Source organism: Onychostoma macrolepis, chromosome 23 (assembly GCF_012432095.1).
Source record: "Onychostoma macrolepis isolate SWU-2019 chromosome 23, ASM1243209v1, whole genome shotgun sequence".
Lineage (NCBI taxonomy): Eukaryota > Metazoa > Chordata > Actinopteri > Cypriniformes > Cyprinidae > Onychostoma > Onychostoma macrolepis.
In genome coordinates, this window is record NC_081177.1 from 15,642,219 (window position 1) to 15,663,216 (window position 20,998).

The 20,998-nt window shown below is 38.2% G+C and overlaps 1 protein-coding gene across 8 annotated transcripts in view; it reads right to left on the reverse strand.

Annotated features, from left to right (window-relative positions):
• Positions 1–20,998, reverse strand: part of agrn (agrin) — a 261,211-nt gene that overhangs the window by 4,050 nt on the left and 236,163 nt on the right. For all 8 annotated transcript variants that reach the window (XM_058764050.1, XM_058764049.1, XM_058764048.1 and 5 more), the window contains 11 exons: positions 20,691–20,906; positions 20,044–20,273; positions 17,378–17,512; positions 14,442–14,532; positions 13,655–13,819; positions 13,395–13,506; positions 9,224–9,340; positions 8,628–8,811; positions 8,062–8,149; positions 1,677–1,901; positions 104–207 (listed from right to left, as the gene is read on the reverse strand). In XM_058764050.1, coding sequence (XP_058620033.1) covers positions 104–207; positions 1,677–1,901; positions 8,062–8,149; positions 8,628–8,811; positions 9,224–9,340; positions 13,395–13,506; positions 13,655–13,819; positions 14,442–14,532; positions 17,378–17,512; positions 20,044–20,273; positions 20,691–20,906 — 1,667 coding nt within the window. The remainder of the gene's footprint in view (positions 1–103; positions 208–1,676; positions 1,902–8,061; positions 8,150–8,627; positions 8,812–9,223; positions 9,341–13,394; positions 13,507–13,654; positions 13,820–14,441; positions 14,533–17,377; positions 17,513–20,043; positions 20,274–20,690; positions 20,907–20,998) is intronic.

Consider the following 20,998-nt stretch of genomic DNA (forward strand, 5'->3'; position numbering starts at 1 on the left):
CAAGCTAAGTGGGGACTGTTGATATTCGGTGTGTCGGAGCAGGTGTACGTAGTCAGTTTGTAAATGAGCTACGATTGAGCAAAGCGGTGTAAGATGGACTTACCCAACCAGAGAGCGCCGTCTGTGTCCAGCTGTGTGGCAGCCAAGGGTGATGACCCAGTGACAGCTGCCTCATTACCAACCTGCAGTGAGCCGTCTCTGAGCGCTCTGTGGAGTGTAGAGAAGTTAAGCAAGATAGTGAGTCACAGCTCAGCATTAACATTGAAAATGTGATTTTCTGGAAGATTGGCCTTCTGGCAAGCTTGCGGTTAATATGTACTAAATTTGTGGCAAATGAAATTGTAGTAATGTGGGAAAAAAAGATTGCAGCTTTTCACTTGCAGTCATAAACCTGCAGCAAGCTTTGAATAACATGCCACCATTGGGAAATGTCTACAGCAAATTTGTGGCAAATATAATTGTCTGGCACGCCTGAGGCAAATATGAATGACTGCCACTGCTGGTAAACATTTCTATGGCAAAACTGTGATAAATAAAAATGTTCGTCATTGCTAGCAAACAGTTCTATGGCAAACTGTGTAATATATACTGTAAATAAGGGCTGAATAATAAGGATGGCCAGCTGTTCCTGTGTAACAGAGTTTTGGGAAAGTTGACAAAACTTCAAATTTGTAATTAGTTTTATGCCTTGCATAAATGTGTCAGCTAAGTAAAATTATTGTTTATAAATGAGGCTTTGTTGAAATTTAAGATTGATAGAAATTGTACTGTAGTGTCACTAGGAATTGGTTGAAAAATATAAACCAATCTGTATGTTTCGCCATGCATTGTTTTGCAGCATTTTCCAAGCATTTCTAAATTTGATTAAAATTTTTTAACCGAAGAAAACTAAACATTTGATTAAAAAAGACATTTATACACTGCTATTCAAAAGTAAGGGGTCAGTAAGATTTTTTTTAAAGAAATAAAACTTTTACTCAGCAAGGATGCATTAAACAGTGACAGTCTATTTCAAATAAATGCTGTTTTTTTATTTCTGTTTATAAAAGCATCCTGAAATGTATCAGTTTCTACAAAAAAAAAAAAAAAAAATATATATATATATATATATATATATATATATATAAACCAGAAAATGCTTTCAATATTGACAATTAGAAGAAATGTTTATTGAACATCAAATCAGTATATCAGAATAATTTTTGAACGACTGGAGTAATAACTGCTGAAAATTTAGCTTTGCCATCACAAGAATTACACAATATTTCACAATTTTATAGCTTTTACTGTATTTTCTATCAAATAAATGCAGCCCTAGTGAGAATAAAAAACTTTCAAAAACATTAAAAACTTTAACATTAAAAATTCATTCATTCTAACCCAACACCAGATTTTCTGAATGGTACTCTATATTCTTAAAAATAGTTTTATAATAAATATTAAATAATAAAAAAACATACATTTTAAATTAGAAAATTTTAAATCACAAACAAAATTAAAAATGAAAAATTTTTTACAATCTAAAATGTATAATTGTTATTGAGGGTCAAGTAGAAATCTGAACAACTGGCTTGAAAGCACAAGCAGAAAAAATCCTTTCTCTTGAGCCCTGTAAATATCTGCAACTACTCTATGTCAAACCTGAGGCGATGATGGAATAACTCTCAGTGTTTTACCTGCTGGCCTTGATTCGTATCCAGTGGTTGGTGTTGACCCGTACAGAGGAGCGTAGCACCACAGGCTTGGAGCCGAGGTCATAGGTCATCTGCACACGGCCGTCCACAATGGCAAGGGCAATGTAATCTGATCGCTCCACTCCCTTGCCGCTCCACAAAATCAGACCGTGAGTAGCCTCAGTCCTGATGCTCAGTTCAAATTTATTCACCAGCAGGGCCTTCTCACTAGATCAAAGAGAGACATGAAATGCTATCACAAATCCATTGCCGTTTCAGAGACGCCGTGTAAACTGCAGGCCGTGCATGAAGCCCTGACTTACCTTCTACTTTAACAACAACAGAAATGGAATTATGGGTGAAAACATAACTTCGATACAGTCAAAAACCCGCTGAGTGTTTGAAAACTAATGAGCAGACTGAACAGTTGTGGGTCTCTGTGAAACGAGGTAAACTAGGCCACGCTGATGGGGGAAGGGCGTATGTGTGACACACTTTTTTAACACTTCCTATTTTGCCTTCAAGCTCTAGATTTTCTCTTCCTGTGCAGGGAGCGCTGAGGAAGGATGCCCATATCAGCTGCCGTCTGATGTGTGTTTTGATCTGGTTCCCTGGATGCAGCCCTCCCTTGTAAGCCATAGAAAAGGTGACATCTGCCCGTCCTCAGGGAGGACAGTGTCACTTGGAGCAAGCTATTGTTCAGGTCATCGGGGAGCCGATTGAAACCAACACAACTCGCGTTCTGCCCCCTTTGCAAGTACACACAGATACGCCACAGAAAAAACCCCGGCTATTTTTACAACAATTCCTTTGTTCTCAGTGGTGTACCTGCAGTCGTGGCATCAAGAGAGCCATTATTTGAGAAAGCGAGCGCGTTTGTGAGACAGAATAACGAGTGTGTGGGGGCTTGTTTGCTAAATCAGGTAACGTGTAAACAGAAGTAAGACAAGTGACAACAACATGAATAAAGACACAGACAAGACAAAGACAAAACGGAGAGGAACAAGACAACGGACACGATACACAGAAGAAAAGAAAGCAGATGGCGACTGCGCTCGCATTTTCACACCACATCGCGGTGAATAGAAACACTTACTCCACGGTGTGCAAACTGTGATTTCACCGATGGTGTTTATTTGTGAGTTTGTTTGTATTTGTGTTTCCTATCAAAGTGAAGATTGGGTGAATAAATAAGCCGCAGGTGCATTTTTTATTTGAGAATTTAACCTAGAAAGAGTCCAGTCCAAAAATAAGTGTTGTCTCATGGAACGATTCGTCTGAAGACGGGCATAAAATCAGATGCTATGCCCGACTGACAAGTCAAATTTCAAATCACAATATTAGCAGCTTTACTTACGACTTGAGAATTGGAAATAACATATCTTAATTCGTTTGATTAAAAAGGCAGAATTACATTATGCTAATGCTGTTGATGAGCCTGTGACGGCGTAAAGCTGAATAATTATTCGCTGTAATTGAATTCTTTCCCGATGAGACACGTGTAATGTGCTGACTGGACTCTTTCCACAGGCCTTCCCTTCGCGCGGCCCCAGGCCAGAGCTTCGGCATCAGGGCAGCTAACTGTGATTATACACCACTCTGCTGAGCTCATTATTGCTCACGTCCCATTAGGATCTCAAGCATCTAGAACATTCTAAAGAGAAGTAGGGCTAAACCCATTAAAGCTGGATTCCATTTATAAAGAAACAGATCTATTTTGAGTATTTTGCTTTTAAAAAATCTTGAGAGCAGCAGGTTGTGTAATAGGGTGGTGCACTATTTTTTCATAATTTAAGTGATTAGAGTGGTTTATACTGTCCACCTATAGGGGGCAGTGGTTCACATGGGAATAGCCATTAAATACTGTACATGTTTCTAACATCTTAGCAGGTGCACAAAGAATCTGCAGTCACAGAACTCAACCTAGATGCTTTTTTTTTTGCTTAATATGTTACCATATGTGACCCTGGACCACAAAACCAGTCTTAAGTCGCATGGGTATATTTGTAGCAATAGCCAAAAATGCATTGCATGGGTCAAGATTACAGATTTTTTTTAAATGCCAAAATCATTAGGATATTAAGCAAAGTTCAATGAAGGTATGTTGTACCATAAATATATCTAAACTGAATTTTTTGATTAGTAATATGCATTGCTAAGAACTTAATTTGGACAACTTTAAAGGCGATTTTCTCAATATTTTATGTATAATGTATAATATGTATAATTCTCAAATTAAAAAAATTGACCCTTATGACTGGTTTTGTGGTCCAGGGTCACATATGTAATCTGCTCCATCCTTCTGGGTTGTTTATTATTATCATTATTATTATTACGTCTCATGCTCACCAACGCTGCATTTATTTGAACAAAAATACAGTAAAAACAGAAATGCAATTTGAAATAACTCTCTAATATTTTATTACATTATAAAATGTAATTTAATCCTAAAATGAATTTTCAGCAGCCATTAGTGACCAGTCTTCAGTGTCACATGATCATTCAGAAATCATTCTAATACGCTGATTTGGTGCTCAAAAATGTTCTTATTATTCATCAGTGTTGAAAACAGGTTCTAATTAGTTCTAATATCTACTTAATATTTCTGTGGAAACTACTCCTTTTTTAGGATTTTAAGTTTTTAATCATGCATGTTCACTGCAACTTAAAACTCAAAATGATAGAGCATGTTACATATTAAAATTCATCCCGCAGATGTCCGCATGTTTTGCCCCTAAATCAGCCTAGAAAATGCAAAAACTCCAAATATTCTATCAAGGCTTGTGTATTACAAATGATTTCAGAGTGCAAGCTGCGACGTGCTACCTGACAAAAGCCCTGGCCTTTAGCCTCTGCAGGGTGGCTGAGTGTGGGAGGACAGCATGCCATTGGAAATAGTTCAGGCAGAGGGGACTCACCTCTGGTCAGATGGGTTCTCCAGTGACTCAGGGCTTAGAGGAGCAAGGGAAGAAATGATAGGCATGCAATAAGCGCAAAAGGGTGGAGGGCAAGAACAGGGATCGCATAACATACAGACAAGAAGACCTGCGCCAAGAAGCTGGAGTGACCTCACTAAATTATTCTAGTCTTTCAGTTGTTATGCCAGCCTAGGCAAAGAAATAACAGTACCAGTGGTAATAACATGCTGTTTTATTGTTCTGCGCTGTCACATGGTTGAGTTACTACAATTTATCAACAATTCCATCATTCTCAACCAGTCAAGAGAGCAAGAAAGCGAGAAAAAGAGTAACTAAGTGAGTATATGTTTGAAAGACTGGTCGTTTTCGATCAAATTCCAAAACCTAGTGAGCTGCCTATGGAGCCAGCATTTGAAGGCATCATAGGTCCACTTAACTTAATTACTATCCTTATGAAAATTAACCATGGTTTTACTCCAAATAAAACCAAAAAACCATGGTTACTATTGTTAAACTATGGTAAGCCTACACTAGTTTAACCATGGTATTTGTAGTAAAAACCAATATTTGAGTGTGCTGTGTTTTATGTTGTTATGCTAGTAGTGTGTTGTTAGATTAGCAACATGCTAACATCAAACTCTTCTAAAATCAACTGCAAGTCAAGATTCTGTTTATATGGTGTGATTTTCTACTTATGTAAAGTATTACAAACTGGTAATTTAAAGGGTTCAATGAGAGTTATTATGCTTCCTAAGAAGGCAGCAAGATAGCTCACTAGGTTTTGAATAAGCTAAATATAAGATACTTCTTCTTGTCAAAAGGCCAATTATATAAAAAAGGGCATTAAGGAACAGGACACTTAAATGTTAAAAATGGGTAAATTGATCCAAGGCTGCTGAGCTAAAGAGAGAGAATAAAGACAGATGAAGAGCACAGTAAATACTAACAGAAAATATTACTCTACTCCCACAGATACGGCGCCACTATGCCGGCGTCCTCTGAGGAATTCATTAACTTTAAGGGCTCTGTTCAAAACCAGATCAAGCTTAAATTGATGACACTCATTTTGAAGGGCCGGTCAGCTTTCTTGGTCGAGATTAATTTTAATCTGGCACTTCATTTGTACAGGAAGTGACACACATTAAACCCCAAGAAGAGTGAAAGTCAATGAAGAGGGCCTTGTCCCTAACTGTTATTGATGTCAGCGGTGGCTCGCTCTCTCTACTGGACGGAGCCTCTTTAATTGCGTCCAGTTTTCTGAGAGACAAATCCTTGATTAATGTGCCACTTTCGCTTTCATCCTTGGGCACAATTATTAGAAATCACTGGGAGCGATTTGACAAACAAAATGACGTGGCTTAAAAGCCGGGCAGGAACTTTTCATGAGCATAATACATAACATAATTCCATTTAATCAAGCTGCCAGCTTTTTAAGGGCTCAGTGCAGCCACTTAGACACTTAATTACATTCAGAAGGAAACAAATAATTTAAAATAAGAATCACTAAAAGGAACACTATAACAGATTGAACATTTCCCTAATGGGGCGGCAAAATGCCATTTAAACCCAGTTGTAAATACCAACTAAATATTGATGTATATCGTGCTTTAGTAAGTCAAATAATACTTGCAGTTAAAAGGGGCTTCATTCTTTTTTTAACATAAGAATACAGACAGACATATTTCCAAAGTCAGTTTAGGTATTTCCATGCATCCTGTGGGAATCTATCAGAGTTTCACAATGCTCATTATCATTCATGCCAAGCATGCATTCCTGAAACTGGTTTCTGATGCAGCTGATGAAAATGCAACCTTTCCTGGAAAAATATATATTTATGTATAATAGATGAGCCCTGTATTTTTCAAAAAATGTTTTCCTGAATGTGATGTAAATGAGAATACAAGGAAAAAGCTAATGTTGTATGTTGGGTTAAGTCGATGGTTTGTCTTAAATAAATGTTAGTTTCGCTTAATCAAATCCATCCCTGAATGTCTCCGGGTTACTTACTCTGGGATCTCATTGGTCAGTTGGCTTGAGAGAAGAAAGAAGACAACAGAGTACACTCACATGAGACAGACAGACAAGAGTCAAGACAACAAAAGCTGTGTACAGAAACAGACAGGTTGACACAAACACACACACAACACATAACAGAGATGAGTGCCGCTGTACGTCCTACACTCTCAGAAATAAAGGTACAAAAGCTGTCACTGGGGCGGTATCTTTTCAAAAGGTACACTTTTGTACCTATTAGGTTCCAATATGTACACTTTAAGTACTAATATGTACCTTTAAGGTACCAAAATGGACTCTTTAGGTACAATCATGTACCTTTTGAAAAGGTACCGCCCCAGTGACAGCTTTTGTACCTTTATTTCCACATTGAGATTCACCCCGTTTCAGAATGCTAGTTTGTGAAATAAGTGGTACTGTACAAGGTGCATTTCTCAGTTGTACTAACATTTTTCTAATGAGAACTCTCATGTGAATCAGTACATCTAGTTAAAAAAGATTCCCTGTAGCACTGGAAGGATAAGTTCATTTTAAATGGATGGCTCATGTAAATTAATCTCTTCAAGAAAACCATTTAGAATTAATGTAGTCAAATATTTAGCTAAGTTCTGCTGTTCATCACGTTTTTGAATCAGGATGTGTAAATTACAGTGTTTTTAATTAAAATTTATATATGGTCACCCTAACTGAGATCAGATTTATGCCAGAAAGCATCGTCCTGATTAAAATAAATTATATCACTTGATTTCTATATGTATTATATTTTAAAATATATGGCCTTTATAAATAGCTTCACTGTAGTTAATTACTAAATTTTAGTGTAGATATCTGCCCCTTCAATAGGGTATTTTCACTGTAATTTAACTCATTTAAAATTCGAGTAGCTTTGAAAGCTACATTTTTTAAAGTAGCATCCCCAACACTGGTGGAGACATTGCAGTAGAATATATAACACTTGTGATGGGCTTAAAAATCCATTCTTTCTCCTAGAAACCGAGAAAATGTTGACATAATTGGTGCTTGCTGGACCGCTGACACATCAGACCAACCAAAGGAAGAGAAATCATCTGATAAGTGAAGAAGGAAGCAATTATCAAGACATGACCATCCATGGTGCTTTAGGATATGTGTGGTAGTGGAGACGTGTGGTTTTGAGATCCCAGTGATGGTGGAGGAAGGTTCATTACAGCGCATAAGTGTGGTACGTCGTAGTGGAGTCATGAGACTCCTTCGGGTGCTAGGCTAATTAGAACCAGGCAGGGTTCACGGAAAACCAAAGAGACAGGCCAGTGGAAGTGGTAATTGATGAGATCAAAGCATTAGCTAAAACGAGGAAGCACGTTGGACCTTAAATGGGACCGGAGTAATCTAGCTTGTCATCACCCCTCATTGACTGCTAATACAGAGATGGGATGCTCAGGGCGGATCGTGATCATCAGGGAGGCCATTGACATTACCTCTTGGTGACTCCGTTGTGATATTCGATGAATGTATGACCATCAAATGCAATGGCCTCGGTATCCCCAGCGGATTTCTCGATTATTGCTGGAAGGGAGGAGAGAAGACGGAGTGAAATTACACCAATCGATATGAGACACAGCACTGTTTAATTAAAACAAAGAAGGAAAGCGTGATATATCGCAGGCTTCATGCTTGTGTGGCTTAATTAAGGTTAAAGATACAACAGTAGGACCCAGCAAGGTTAATGAGGTGAGCAAAAGTTCTTGGGTTTCTTGCAACTGTGCCAATGTGCATTTGTGATAAGCATACAAATGGAACGAAGGACGATGGCTGGCGTTATTTGTGAAAGTTTGGAGGTGCGGATTTAGCTAAATCTGCATATGGAGCATATGATTGGCTAAAGCTGCCATGAGCGTTTCCTTTTAAGTAAGTCGTATGTTGATGTATGCAAAAGACGTATGCAAATCTTGCCTTAAAGGAGTGTGAGGGAGTTGGAGGAGAGGCCGTACTGGGTAATACGATTCTGCATAAAAAAAAAAAAGTGATGAAATAAGGCACTAACCGTCCTGGCAGTGCTGTCCAGTGAATCCGTGGCGGCAGACGCACTCGTAGCTGTCCAACAGAGGGTTGCAGCGGCCTCCGTTCTCACAAACATCTTTGGAGCAGGGGTGGTAGGGATACATGGACACATCACTGGAGTGAAGGGCGTTATCAGATTTCAGGATTGGAATTCCCATTAGAGTAATCTATGGAGACAGATGTTTAAAGTCAAAATTATTTTCAAATTAGTTCAAAATGATTTGCATGTTTTCGACCTATTCCTATTTTAAAGTAGAAAGCATGAAAAATGTGTTCTCTTTTTGATTTTGTACCCAAAAATAATAACCTGTGCTTCTTCTGAAAAAACTTTGCTTTTCCGATGATGTCATGAAGGCCTTACAGGCTATTGGACAATGTTAACCAATAGCCAAAAAGCTATTTAGGGGGTGTTTTAGCAAATCACATTTAGCTCTGGCTTTATTCTGGTAAGTAAATGAGTAAATTCAGGTTTATTCTCACTGAATATCCTGTTTCTCTCTAAAAATATATCAGTTGATGGAAGTAAAATGGGATGTTAATGAGAATTCATGACTTTAATGCATCTGTAATAGCTCTCACCTTCTGAATGGCCCCTTTGAAGCCATCTTTGATCGCAGCAGCTCTGGCTACTTTGCGGAAATCCGGGGCTCCGCCCACAAAGAGCGACTCCTTCAGATTAAGATCTGTGTGCTGATTCTGGAGAGTACAAAAATGAGCGTGAGAAACCACACAAACTGTTCCTTGTCCTCTATTCGCTCTTCAAACTTAATAAAAGTCACATCCTTTAATGCAAACAAAATGGCTATAAATTTTTATGGTTCAACTAGTAGAGCAACTGCAGTAAAAGCAATCAGTATAGGAGTTGATGTTTACTGTACATCAGCAGGCTTATTGATTCAACTTTTACACCCAATCCTTATCCACATCAATGTGAGTGTTGTATTACAAAACCATAATTGATTTAAGCTCAGTTCCCTGAATGGTAAATGACTCTAACGTATAAGACAGGAGGAAAAGAGGTAGGAAAAAAGTGAGAGAGAAAATTGCAGCGATTGAAATGAGGACGATTGATATGGATGGTTTTTTAATGAAAGAATGTAATGGATGCCTGATTGTTCCTCGGACCTTTAAAATCATGAGCTGTAAACTCTAATTGGTGTATCGCTCACAACGCAGATGACCATGAAATGAGCGTTTCTCCAACCTGCGTGAAAATCGCTTTAGTTACAGTGGGATTTTTCTGCATGAGGCTCTACTTAAAAAGAATTAAAAATCTTTATTTTATGTAGGCCAATAATTGCCTTGGGGGAAAGGCAAGTTAATTGCCGGGGAAAAAAAAGATGGGACATCAACAGCAATGCCAATTTCTGACGTGTGGTCCAGCTCTCATTCCAGCGATATAAAAAGAAGAATAGCTAAGTACGGATACGGGCGAAGGCTTCAAAAGCTCTGGCTACGCACCCGGAGGCCAGTCCAAGCATGCGGTTGGGCCAAGACAGCATAGCCAGGAATGCTTTCACCCAGCTGCTGTTTCATGTGGTCAGAGACGTGTGCAATGAGAAGTCTTGACACAAAGCTGCAATGCACTGACAGCCACAGGCTGGGAGAGACATTTTCACTCTCCCGTTTCCTGCCAACACGAGCTGAGACTGAGATTGAGCAGGTGAAGTGAATAGCTAACTGCCAGTGTTATTTAGGAAGTTCCCCAAGGGCCCTTGAAGCATCATGCCCACTCAAACTGGCACGTGCCCCCTTCGATTTCTGAGCCAAGAATTTGAATGCAATTTCCAAGAAAAATGAGTATCTTCGATAATTAAGCAGCACTATTGTTGCACTAAGGTGTTTTTAAAACACATTGATAGAAATGCGGATAAATCATTTACATTACATTACATTATTTTAAAAATGTAAAAGTTGATGAAAATCATCACTAGCTGTCGTATAATTACCAATAATATTATTCATTAATAAAAGTTCATTTATGTAAGTGAGGATAGTAAAATAAAGTAAACTGTGACATAATTATACCCAAAAATTCTTCATACAGTGGACTACCATTAAAGCTGATAAAATTTGTGACCAAAAATTATTCAGACACAGGCACACAATTGCTAATGTGACCTTAATATAACACAGACTGAACAAAATGAAACATTGCTTGGTAATTGGTTGACCTAAATTGGTATTATCTAATTGTGTACTTAAATTTAACAGCTGACAGCTATTCAGTTTAATTCATTACATAACTTTTGATCAAAGTAATCTGACATTATCAAGATGAATTTGTTCTGACACAGTTTAACTCTGAGTTCTAAACTATATAGCAAATAAACTGTTGAAGGTGTCCGAGTAAATTTTGGTTTGACTGCATATGTATGAAAAAGTAGATATAATACTATATTCAAATAGAAATAGAATAGAGTTATTTTATATTGCTATAATGATTTACAATATTACTGTTTTTACTGTATTATTAATCAAATAAATGCAGCATTGGTGAATAATTGATAAGAGACTTCTAACCCTAAACTGAAAGTTCAAAAAGTTTTGGGTTCAAAAGTTACACATCTGAACATCTAAGTCGCCTTGGATTCTAAAAAGAAACTCTCTCACTAGACTATCATGTCTCACACTTATTTATAGAATGTCTCTCTCTTTGGTCATGTCTTGTGTTGCTTAGGGCAGCAAGTGAGCCAGGACTGTCATTGGTACCACTTCAAACAAACAAACAAACAAACAAAAAAAAGTAAGACACCCTTGAAGGGTCCAAAAACAAATGTGCCAAAAGAACAACTCCTAGCTCTGTACCACACACTCTTCCTCTCGCATCTCTTTCTTCTCTTGATAACACTCCCTTTCTCTCCCACGCCAGCATCATTTCTTTTGCAGTCTACATCCACAGTGAGGCGGTTTAATGGCCCTCCCACGCGAGACTAATGAAGACATTTCATTGTTGTTGGAAGGGTGATGAAACAATGGTGGTCAAATGATAACTCTCTCCCTCGTCGCCCCCATACCAGCTGGTCTGAGGTGAAAGCCAAATCTCTCTCTGCCTCGTTCCTTTCAGCATATGGAATGGTTTGAAGAGGAGGGGGAAAAAACCCTCCCATTCGTTTCGTCTGATCCTCTACCAGATCTTGACTAATGGACAATGAAGCTGAAATGGACAGTTGCTTTTGGTGGGAATGAGGATGTTGATTCGAGAAAGCGATTTCAGACTTCAGTCATTACCTTGCGTGATTTCTTATATCCAGACAGCACACAAAAAGAGCACAGGGGAAGGAAGAAAAAAAATGTTACCAGTGTAGAAAACACAGAGGATGTCAGTACACACAGAACTGCATGCAGTAAACTGTAAGCCTGAGGAATAAAATATTCGCACGCGTAGCTCAAGCAAGACACTTAGCATGCAGGTCGCAGGTAAATAAATATATATGTGCGTGTACAGTGCCTCGGAAACAAATGTTCAGAGTAAATCAGAAATGGCATTAAAGTTGCGCTATGTTTTACACTACTGCACCCGCATTATTTATATTTGCTTTGTGATACGGCGGCATAGTTAGAGTCTGTTCAGTGGAACGGCTGAGGCCATCGAGGCAATATGAAAGTATTTCTCTTGGGGTTTCGCTGCAGACGGCCCCTTTGGAACAAGACCCTTCTGGTTTCTTCACATTTTTTCCTCTCTCATCCTCTCACGCTTTCGCTTTAATAAGATTTTCCTGCCTCTACTGCTGAAATGAAACACAATTATCACACGTAGGAAGGTTTAATGACGAAAAAGGCACACTTAAGTGCCTACGCGCAAGACTACATCAAGCTAATCACAAATTACACTATTTAGAATAACTGGAGGATGAGAGAGTTTCGAGATTATTACATGGCCTCGATTTGTGTACGAGAGCGGCCCGATTGTTCAGCTGTCGTACTTTGGCTTTGACACGAGGCTGCTGGGATTGATCTGAGTGGGTGCGAATTCGTAGCACAACAGACAGAGTCATTTCCACATGGCAATTAAAAGCAAACGGAGGGCACAGACAAAGGACCACATGTATGAGAAGTAAAAGAGGGAAGTTTCGAAAGCTTCCCACACATGCACCCCAGACCCTGCGTGAAAAGCAGCCAACTAAACTTCAGAGAATGCACCAAACAAAGCATGACTTTTGGACAATATCAATTAGCGTCATGGTAATATCATGGTTTCTTTGAAATATACCATGATAATACCAAAGTATTATCTGAAATGTCAATATCATAGTACATGAAGATGGTAATCATGCAAAACCAGGTTGTACAGTGGGGTCTAAAAGTCTGAACAGTTTGAAAAAAAAACAGTTTGAGTAAAAAGTTGATTCGAAAAATGAATATTTGTAGCATTTGTTTGTCTATCATTTGCTTTACTGACAGCAGCACTGGATCTGTATGAACTCCTCAAAAATAATATGTTCTCCAGCACGATTTGAGATGATTCTAAGAACATTTTGAGCTTCAATGGAAAAACATCTGACTGTTTGTACAGAGTCACATTATCAGTGTCACAAATTATTTGATTAGTGACATAAAAATCTAAAATATTTCTTTATTTTCAGTCAAAATATCTATTTTGTGCTTTTGGACTCCACTGTATATCGAAGTACCATCACAGTACATTTTGGCAAGGGACAGAACAGCTAGTTTGACTTGTTCTTGCAAAGAAGGGTGATGTTTGTGGCCTTTATAGGGCGGGATAAGAAGCATAAGAGGGTTTTCATACCGGCGCTTCTCCTCTGACAGGGTCTTTGCCGTTAATGCTGATCTCTCCTTTTCTGCTGGCCCTCTCCAGATTCACTGTGCTCCATTCGTTCAGCTTGATTTTTTCTTTACTCCTGTTGCACACACACAAAAAGATGGGAAAAATGTTTATTTGCCCCTCTTAATAGCAATATGAAAATAAACCCAAAAGATAGAACACAACACAGCCGAGTAATTTGAATTTAATTCCATTTGAATATAACTATAGAGAGTGCTGTTTACCTAATGACAGCTGGTCCTTTGCCCAGGTCATATCTAAACTCCAAGATACCATCATTCAGGGAGAGAGAGATGAAATCTCCTTTGCCATCAGTCTTTTGACCGTTGTAGAAGATCATGCCTTTGGAGTCATTGGCCAACAAAACCACAGTCATGCTGAACTTTTGCCTATGAACAAATGAGTATAGCTCGATTAGATACATAAAAGAGGTTTTCTTCCTTGATACAGGCAAAAAGTATTGTGAGAAACAATGTTCACATTCAGTCAGCAAATATGTATCAATATCGGTGGAAATGGATGGACTAATTACAGAGTTAACAGCTCAACCAACTGAACATAATTTCTGAATCAAATTCAACATGTCTGAGTCTAAATTAACTTGAAATGACTTGAAACATCAAATAATATGAGTGAGATGAAGCATAATTAAACCAGTGGTGTTTACCAAATATTTTCTGAGTACTAATAAGATATTTAGTCTGAAAAGAATAGTCTGAAAGATATTTAGTAACTGTTAAAATATTGTTAACAACAATAGTTAGCAGTAACAAAAACACACAAAATATGTTTATTGAATTATTTATTGTATGATGATGAATATTATATTACAAGACACTTTCAAATAAAATATAATTCTTCCTCTTAATAATAATCCTTACATATAACATGCCTTTAACCCAAAAACATTAAATATAACTAACATGAATGAATTAAAAACACAAACGGAACTCTACTATGTGCATCACAATAATAAATGCAAAAAACAATAGCCAATATATAATGCAATACCTCAGATCCTGGCCATAGAGATGAAGGCCCTTGAGCTCCAGGAAAGAATCTCCAGTAAAGTAAGGAATGAAAGCGCCTCCCTTGTCTGACACTGAGAAATATGAAAAAGTCCATTATGCTTTGCAGATAACTTAATGTGTTTGAGATGTTCCTCCAATTATGAGACCAGACAGTGACAGTGTATAGCTTACCCGATCACACATACACTCACACCCATCAACAAATAGCACTGCCACTCAGCCCAGCATGCATCCTGCAGTAATTACACAGGATGAGCGCATGCTCAGTCTGGGATGGTAGACTGAGATTAAAAAGCTAATTAGCTATTGTTTAACACAGCGGCCGCTTCGCTATTGTACAAGAAGACACAACACTTGCAGACACCACAAGGAAGTGAGGAGTCAAAATGGTAAGTGACAAAGGAGAGGCCTCTTTTTCTGTACTGCAATCAGCTTAGGACTTGGCAACATCCAATAGTACAGGACAGGCCTGTTGTTTGGTAAATTACTGACAACTGAACAGTCCTTTTTTGTTTTACATATTTATTTTGAAATATTCAATTAAACTACAACATATTTTATAATATAAAACATTCCACTTTCACAAAACTAGTAGAAAAGAAAGTGTAAAGTATTGACCCTTTTGTAATGTACAAACATATTGTAAATTAGCATTAGAATTAAGCATTTGTTTAGCAAACAAGAATGCTTTTTTCTTATTAAATATATATATTTATTATAAGTACATATAATTATTACTCTAAAATACACCACATTGATTTTCTAACACTACTGTATTCACTGATTATAAAAATCTTCATTTCTAAATGGCAGCTAATGAATGAATCACACATTACTTTGTTCTTTAGGCCAGCAGTGCTTTAGAGACAATAGCGTATTGTATCTCCTGAGTCAAGTGTTTCCTGACTAGACTGTTACGTAATGTAAATTTCCTTCTTTCAGCACGCTGCATGTATTTACCTTCTGGCCTCGTCCAGAAGGGAGCGCTCTCCTGTTTCTGACTTACTCATTTCAGAAGAGCCAAACGGTGTTGGACAGTCTCTTATCTGAGAGAGCCACTCTCCCTGGACACTTTGCCCGACTGACTCCCCATTAATCATGATGTGCAGCTGACTGATAGAATTACTCATCTCATTGATTCAAGCGATAAAAAAAAAACACTCCGTCTGATGGATGTGCTCAACTCATTGATTCTGGTTCACCTCAATTTATTTTAATCACTCGCTAATGGAGACTTTCTTAGATGAAAAGGTGACTCTGTGGCCCCTCTCGTTTGACAGTTCTAGGTTGAACAGGTGCTTGCATGTGTATGCAACGACATACTACAATCCTGGGGTACCTTGTGAATGAAGAAAACTGGCCCGCCCACTATTAGTAACATTATATTGTTAATAAAAATACTGAAATATTATCGCTGATATAGACAGTCCTGATAGTCCTGAAAATTACGTTTTTTACCAATCAGTAAAGTCTTCACGGTGATGCAAATGAGTTGGAAGCCATCCAATGTGCGACAATGGGGTTCCAAAAGTAAAAGTCCTTTTCATTTTCTTCACAGGGAATTTTTAACAATAACTTATAAACCTTTAAAGTCAACCCTACTGTGAGCTACAAGGTTGGTAATCGACTGTACATGCTTTTGTTGAATAAGCCCACAGTATTTCAACTTATTTTGTATTGCTTAACAGCGGGAATCCTTATAAGAGACTACATTACCCATAATTCTGTAAGAAATCTCCACCAATCATTCTTTTCCTCATTTTGTCATCATTTACTCACCCTCATGTCATTCCAAACCTGTATAAGTTTCTATCTTATGTTGAACGCAAAAGAAGATATCTTCAAAATGATAACAGTTGATGGTCCCCATTGACCTCCATAGTATTACTTTCCCTACTTCAAAATATATTCTTCTATGTTCAACATAAGAAAGAAACTTATACAGGTTTGGAACGACATGAGGGTGAGTAAATGATGACAAAATTTTCATTTTTGGGTGAACTATCCCTTTAAGCCATTAAGTACACAGTCATGTGCCTGTGTCTTTTTGTCCAATTTTCAAATACGTTTTTGCTTCAAATCAAAGTTTGCAATGTTGTGATTCACTTCGTAGCTGCTTGGTTTGGTTCATGGCTTATAACTCTTTAATGCATCTTTTTTTTAATGCATTTTTAAAATCCCTATGGAGAAAATGAATGGGAAAAATATTTTCAGAACCAATACAGCTGAAAAAATTGGGCGGTCACTGTTGCAAAATATAGGCTAATTTAACCTTAATTTAAGTGGCTCATGGCCTAGCGCATAGGGCTGGACCCCCAAACCAACCCCCCCCCCGCACCACGGGTGGTGTCCAATACGCCTGCGCACATGTGTGTTCCTAAACCATTAATTTGGTTTCCCCTTTTCTAATGCTTGCAGTCTAAAACATCTGCAGGAATTTTAATTAGGCGAGAGAGGGAAACGCAACAGAGTGAGAGTGCTAATGAAAGCTTCGAAATGGCAGAAGAACGAAGCATCTCTTCCCTGGTTAGGGTCCAGCTCCCATAGGAGAGTAATCCACCCCCGCCTCGACCCACCATATGTTTGATCTTCCAGTTCAGGATGGCAGCTCAGACATAGTGTAAAAGGGAAAATAATTTCAAATCACCTCCCAGATGCTGACTCTCCATTATATTAGCTGGTAAAACCTATTTTACAGTACTGGAGACGCCAACTGGAGAATCTCACTTTTACCACCCCACCATAACCTCAGCCCTTTTTTCCCCTAGATAATTTTACAGCCAATATCCAAGTCAGACCAATCGATCCTGACAAAAATCAATACTGAAATTACAACTGAGATGTAGCAGTTATTTCAGCCCTTAGGAGAGTCGATATGCTCATTTACTGTATTTTTACTATGATGTAGTACTGTACCTTTTTCACAGTGCTTGCCTTCACGTCCCATTGGACATTCGCATTTGTAACCTCCCTCCGGAAGGACCTGGCACCGCGATGATGGGTGGCATTTATTGGGGTCGCAAGGGTTGTGGGCGTCAGCGCAGGTTGGACCTGTTAACAGAAATTGATATTTCTGTGAAACAAAAGATGATTAAAAAAAAAAAGCCACTTAGGGAGGAATCCAACAACTTCCTGTCAATCCTCATACAAACTGGTTAGTTAAGTCACAGTGTAAGGATGAAGAGATGAATTACTTGCACTGAAATGAATGAGATAAATTAATATGGTGGTAATCAGTACTGCCTTACAAATCCAAAAGAGTCAATCACCTTTTTGATAGATTTTGTTTACTAGCCATTAGCTGAAAGATAGCATTACTGTGATAAATACGGTTTTTAAGCATGATTTGAGCTAAAGAAGCTACATTGAAATCGAGCTGCCTAGAAGTGATACAAAAATGGCCTTTGAGTGAGCTGACTTGAATTTCCACTTAAACACACTTTTAAAAATAAAGGTTCCAAAAGTTTGGTTTCGCAGCAACGCAATAGAAGAACAATTATGGGTTCCCCAAAGAACCTTTCAGTTCCTAAATTAATCATTTTTTCTTCATGTGAAACATTTTTAATAAGAACATTTTTTCCACTATAAAGAACTTTTTGTTCAATGGAAAGATTCCATGGATGTTAAAGGTTCTTCATGGAACCATAGATTCCAACAAAGAAGCTTTATTTTTAAGAGCGTAAAGGATTTCTAATAGGATTCTGTTTTGAATTATTACAAATTCAGATTAAGCCGCCATGCCGCATGGCGTGCTTGTGTGCCCTCCTGGTTTGAGATTGAAACTCCTTCAGGTCAGCGATTCTAGCCTCATCAGAACACTCCCATCATCACAAAGAACATAGTAGGAGATCACGCCACGGGCGGCAGCTGCTGCTTGCTGTAATGAAAGCCCCCGCCGCGTTCTGAGACGCTCTGCTAGGTGTCTCTCTCTGTTGCTCTCAAACTATAAGGCCGCTCTATCACGGAGACAGTGCGGCAACCCTCCAACTTACAATCCTGCTCTTTAAACATTAAAGGTTATCCCACATATTTATCCCTCAAGCCAATTTCTTTGTGTACACTTCTACTTCAAAGGGTCTTCATTTTCCTACACACCTCATTGCAGCCATTCTGCAGTGCTGAAATAAAGTGGAAGATATTGAACTGTATTATTATAAAGGTTGTTCAATAAAGGCTTGTGAGCAGAACAACAGAGCAATTTACTCTGGGCAATATTTCAAATGTCTGTAGCAACACTGCAAGATGGAGAGAAAAAAAAGCTTCTTCAAAGTGAACAAAAAGAACACAGTAACTTCTACAGTGTGGATGATTCCTACCGTTTCTTATGCTGTGAGAAAGTATGGATGGACATACAGGAGAAAGCCAGAAACAGTTCAACATAGAGCTGCAAGCAGTAATTACAGGGCCAAGCACACCAGTAGAATATATACTACTGTTCACAAGTTCGCAGCTTGTATGGTTTCTTGATGTTTTGAAAGAAGACCTCTTTTATGCGCACCAAGGCTGCATTTATTTGTTCAAAAATACAATAAAAACGGTTATGTTGTAAACATTGATATTATTTGTAATAGTATTTTTTGTAACATTATAAATTTTGCCTTGTAACAAAAAAACAAACAAACAAAAATTGCCCAGTAAGGACCAAGATACAGCTTCACTTTCTGTTTGGCATAATCACCATCAAATTTGTTTGGTGTTTTACACTCAAGTGGTTTTGAAAATCTACATTTTTTGAGTCTTGGTCTAAAGATGACCTGAGCCAATTTTGTTGAAGATTGAACAAATTTTGTGTGGCAGACATTGGAAAATGCTCATCATAACATTAGCATCACGTACTTGGAATAAATTGGCACTAGAAATATTAAGAACTGCCTTAATGGATGTGCCAAATACTTTGCTTAAAGAAAATTAATCCTATTTCATTTATTATATTTTTTACAAATATCTAATATATAATATATTACGGCATTGCTAGGTTTTCATTTAATTGAAACACATTTATTCAAAATAAATACATAAACAGAGACATGAGAGAATCGGTTAGAGATTCAGTTAGAAGTTTGGTGCTTCAAAAGTGGCAATGAATTAACTGAATAATGTTTGATTTTGTTTTATACAATCTTTTTTTTAAATTTATTTATTCATTGAACTGTGAGAAATATAGCTTGTGTCTGTTGTTCTGAAAACATTGACGGTTTTCCTATTCACTTTCTATCCATGGTGTGTATATTCAGGACTGGTGAAGTTTTCTGTATTCGCTGCATGTTTGTCCTTGCTGCCTTCATATTATTGGGTAAACACTCATCTTTCTTACATACCCATAAGGCTAAAAACTGATTAGAGAAGCATCCTCTGCCCTGCTGAATCTTTCATCAATACAGTCAAGTCCAGATATTCAGAACTCAACAGAGAGTGACTGCAGAAGCTTTTATAATTCAATAGTGTATAGTTAAAGGTGAAGGTTGTCATTTCTGCACCACTATTGCCACCAAATAGAACAGCAATCTGATTTTTGAGACAACACTAGCGTAACCACAGAAAGCGTTTGAAGAAAATATGTTAAGGTCAAAAGGTGCACTTACCAGAGAAACCATTGACACATTTGCAGTGGAACATCTCGGCTTCTTTGACCTGGCAGGAGGCTCCGTTCTTGCAGGGGTTTGGCATGCACGGATTGTTGCCGCACTCGCCCACACCTGAGCCGTACAAAACGCTGTCGCCATTCTCTTGCAGGTTATAGAACAAGTTGTTGACGTCCAGCATGCGGATGCAGCCCACCAGGCCTGTTGAAACTGACGTCCTCTCCTTTACACTGCAAGAACAAATCAGTTCTTGTCAGCTCCTTAATGCTCGTCTTAATTCGTAAATGACGGGAAATGTAACAAAAGCATGAAATGATTAAATAAAAAACAAAGACGTCTTCTTCTCAATTGAGAAAAGACACTCTTTGCCTGACTGAGAACAGATGGAAAAACATTCAATTAGACCCACAAGAACTCAAGTGGTGTTTCACAACATCTCTGATTGATGCTAATTTGATTTGGCCATTTCTGCTCAATCTTATTAAGTCATATTAGCTGTTCTGGCAGGTTTCTGCAAGCATGCGCAGACAATCTCAGACAGTCAGTGGTTTAGGTTATTATTCTCCATATTGTTTCATTATGGCTTTTAACAAGACTAAAGAGGCTCTTGTTAGTGTTATTTGGAGGCATTCTGGAGCTCCTCTTACTCCGGTATCATGTCTTCAAGCACTCCTCCGATGAAAAGGTCTGTGTCCAGGTTGAGTCCATCTGTTCCTGGGGGACTTTGTCCTTCAACGCTCGGCTCATTGTCCACACTCAGCATGGCATTACGCCTGTTACGCACTACTACGAGCTGATGCCAGCGACCCGGTCTTACTGGGACCTTACTAATCACTGAAGCCGTCCCAGAGCCAGTGTTAAACCTTCATGGAGGAAAATCACAAAAAAAAAAAAATGGTTAATGGATCTGTAATGGTCATGAAAATCTCAATAAGAACTGCTAAGAGTGTATAAC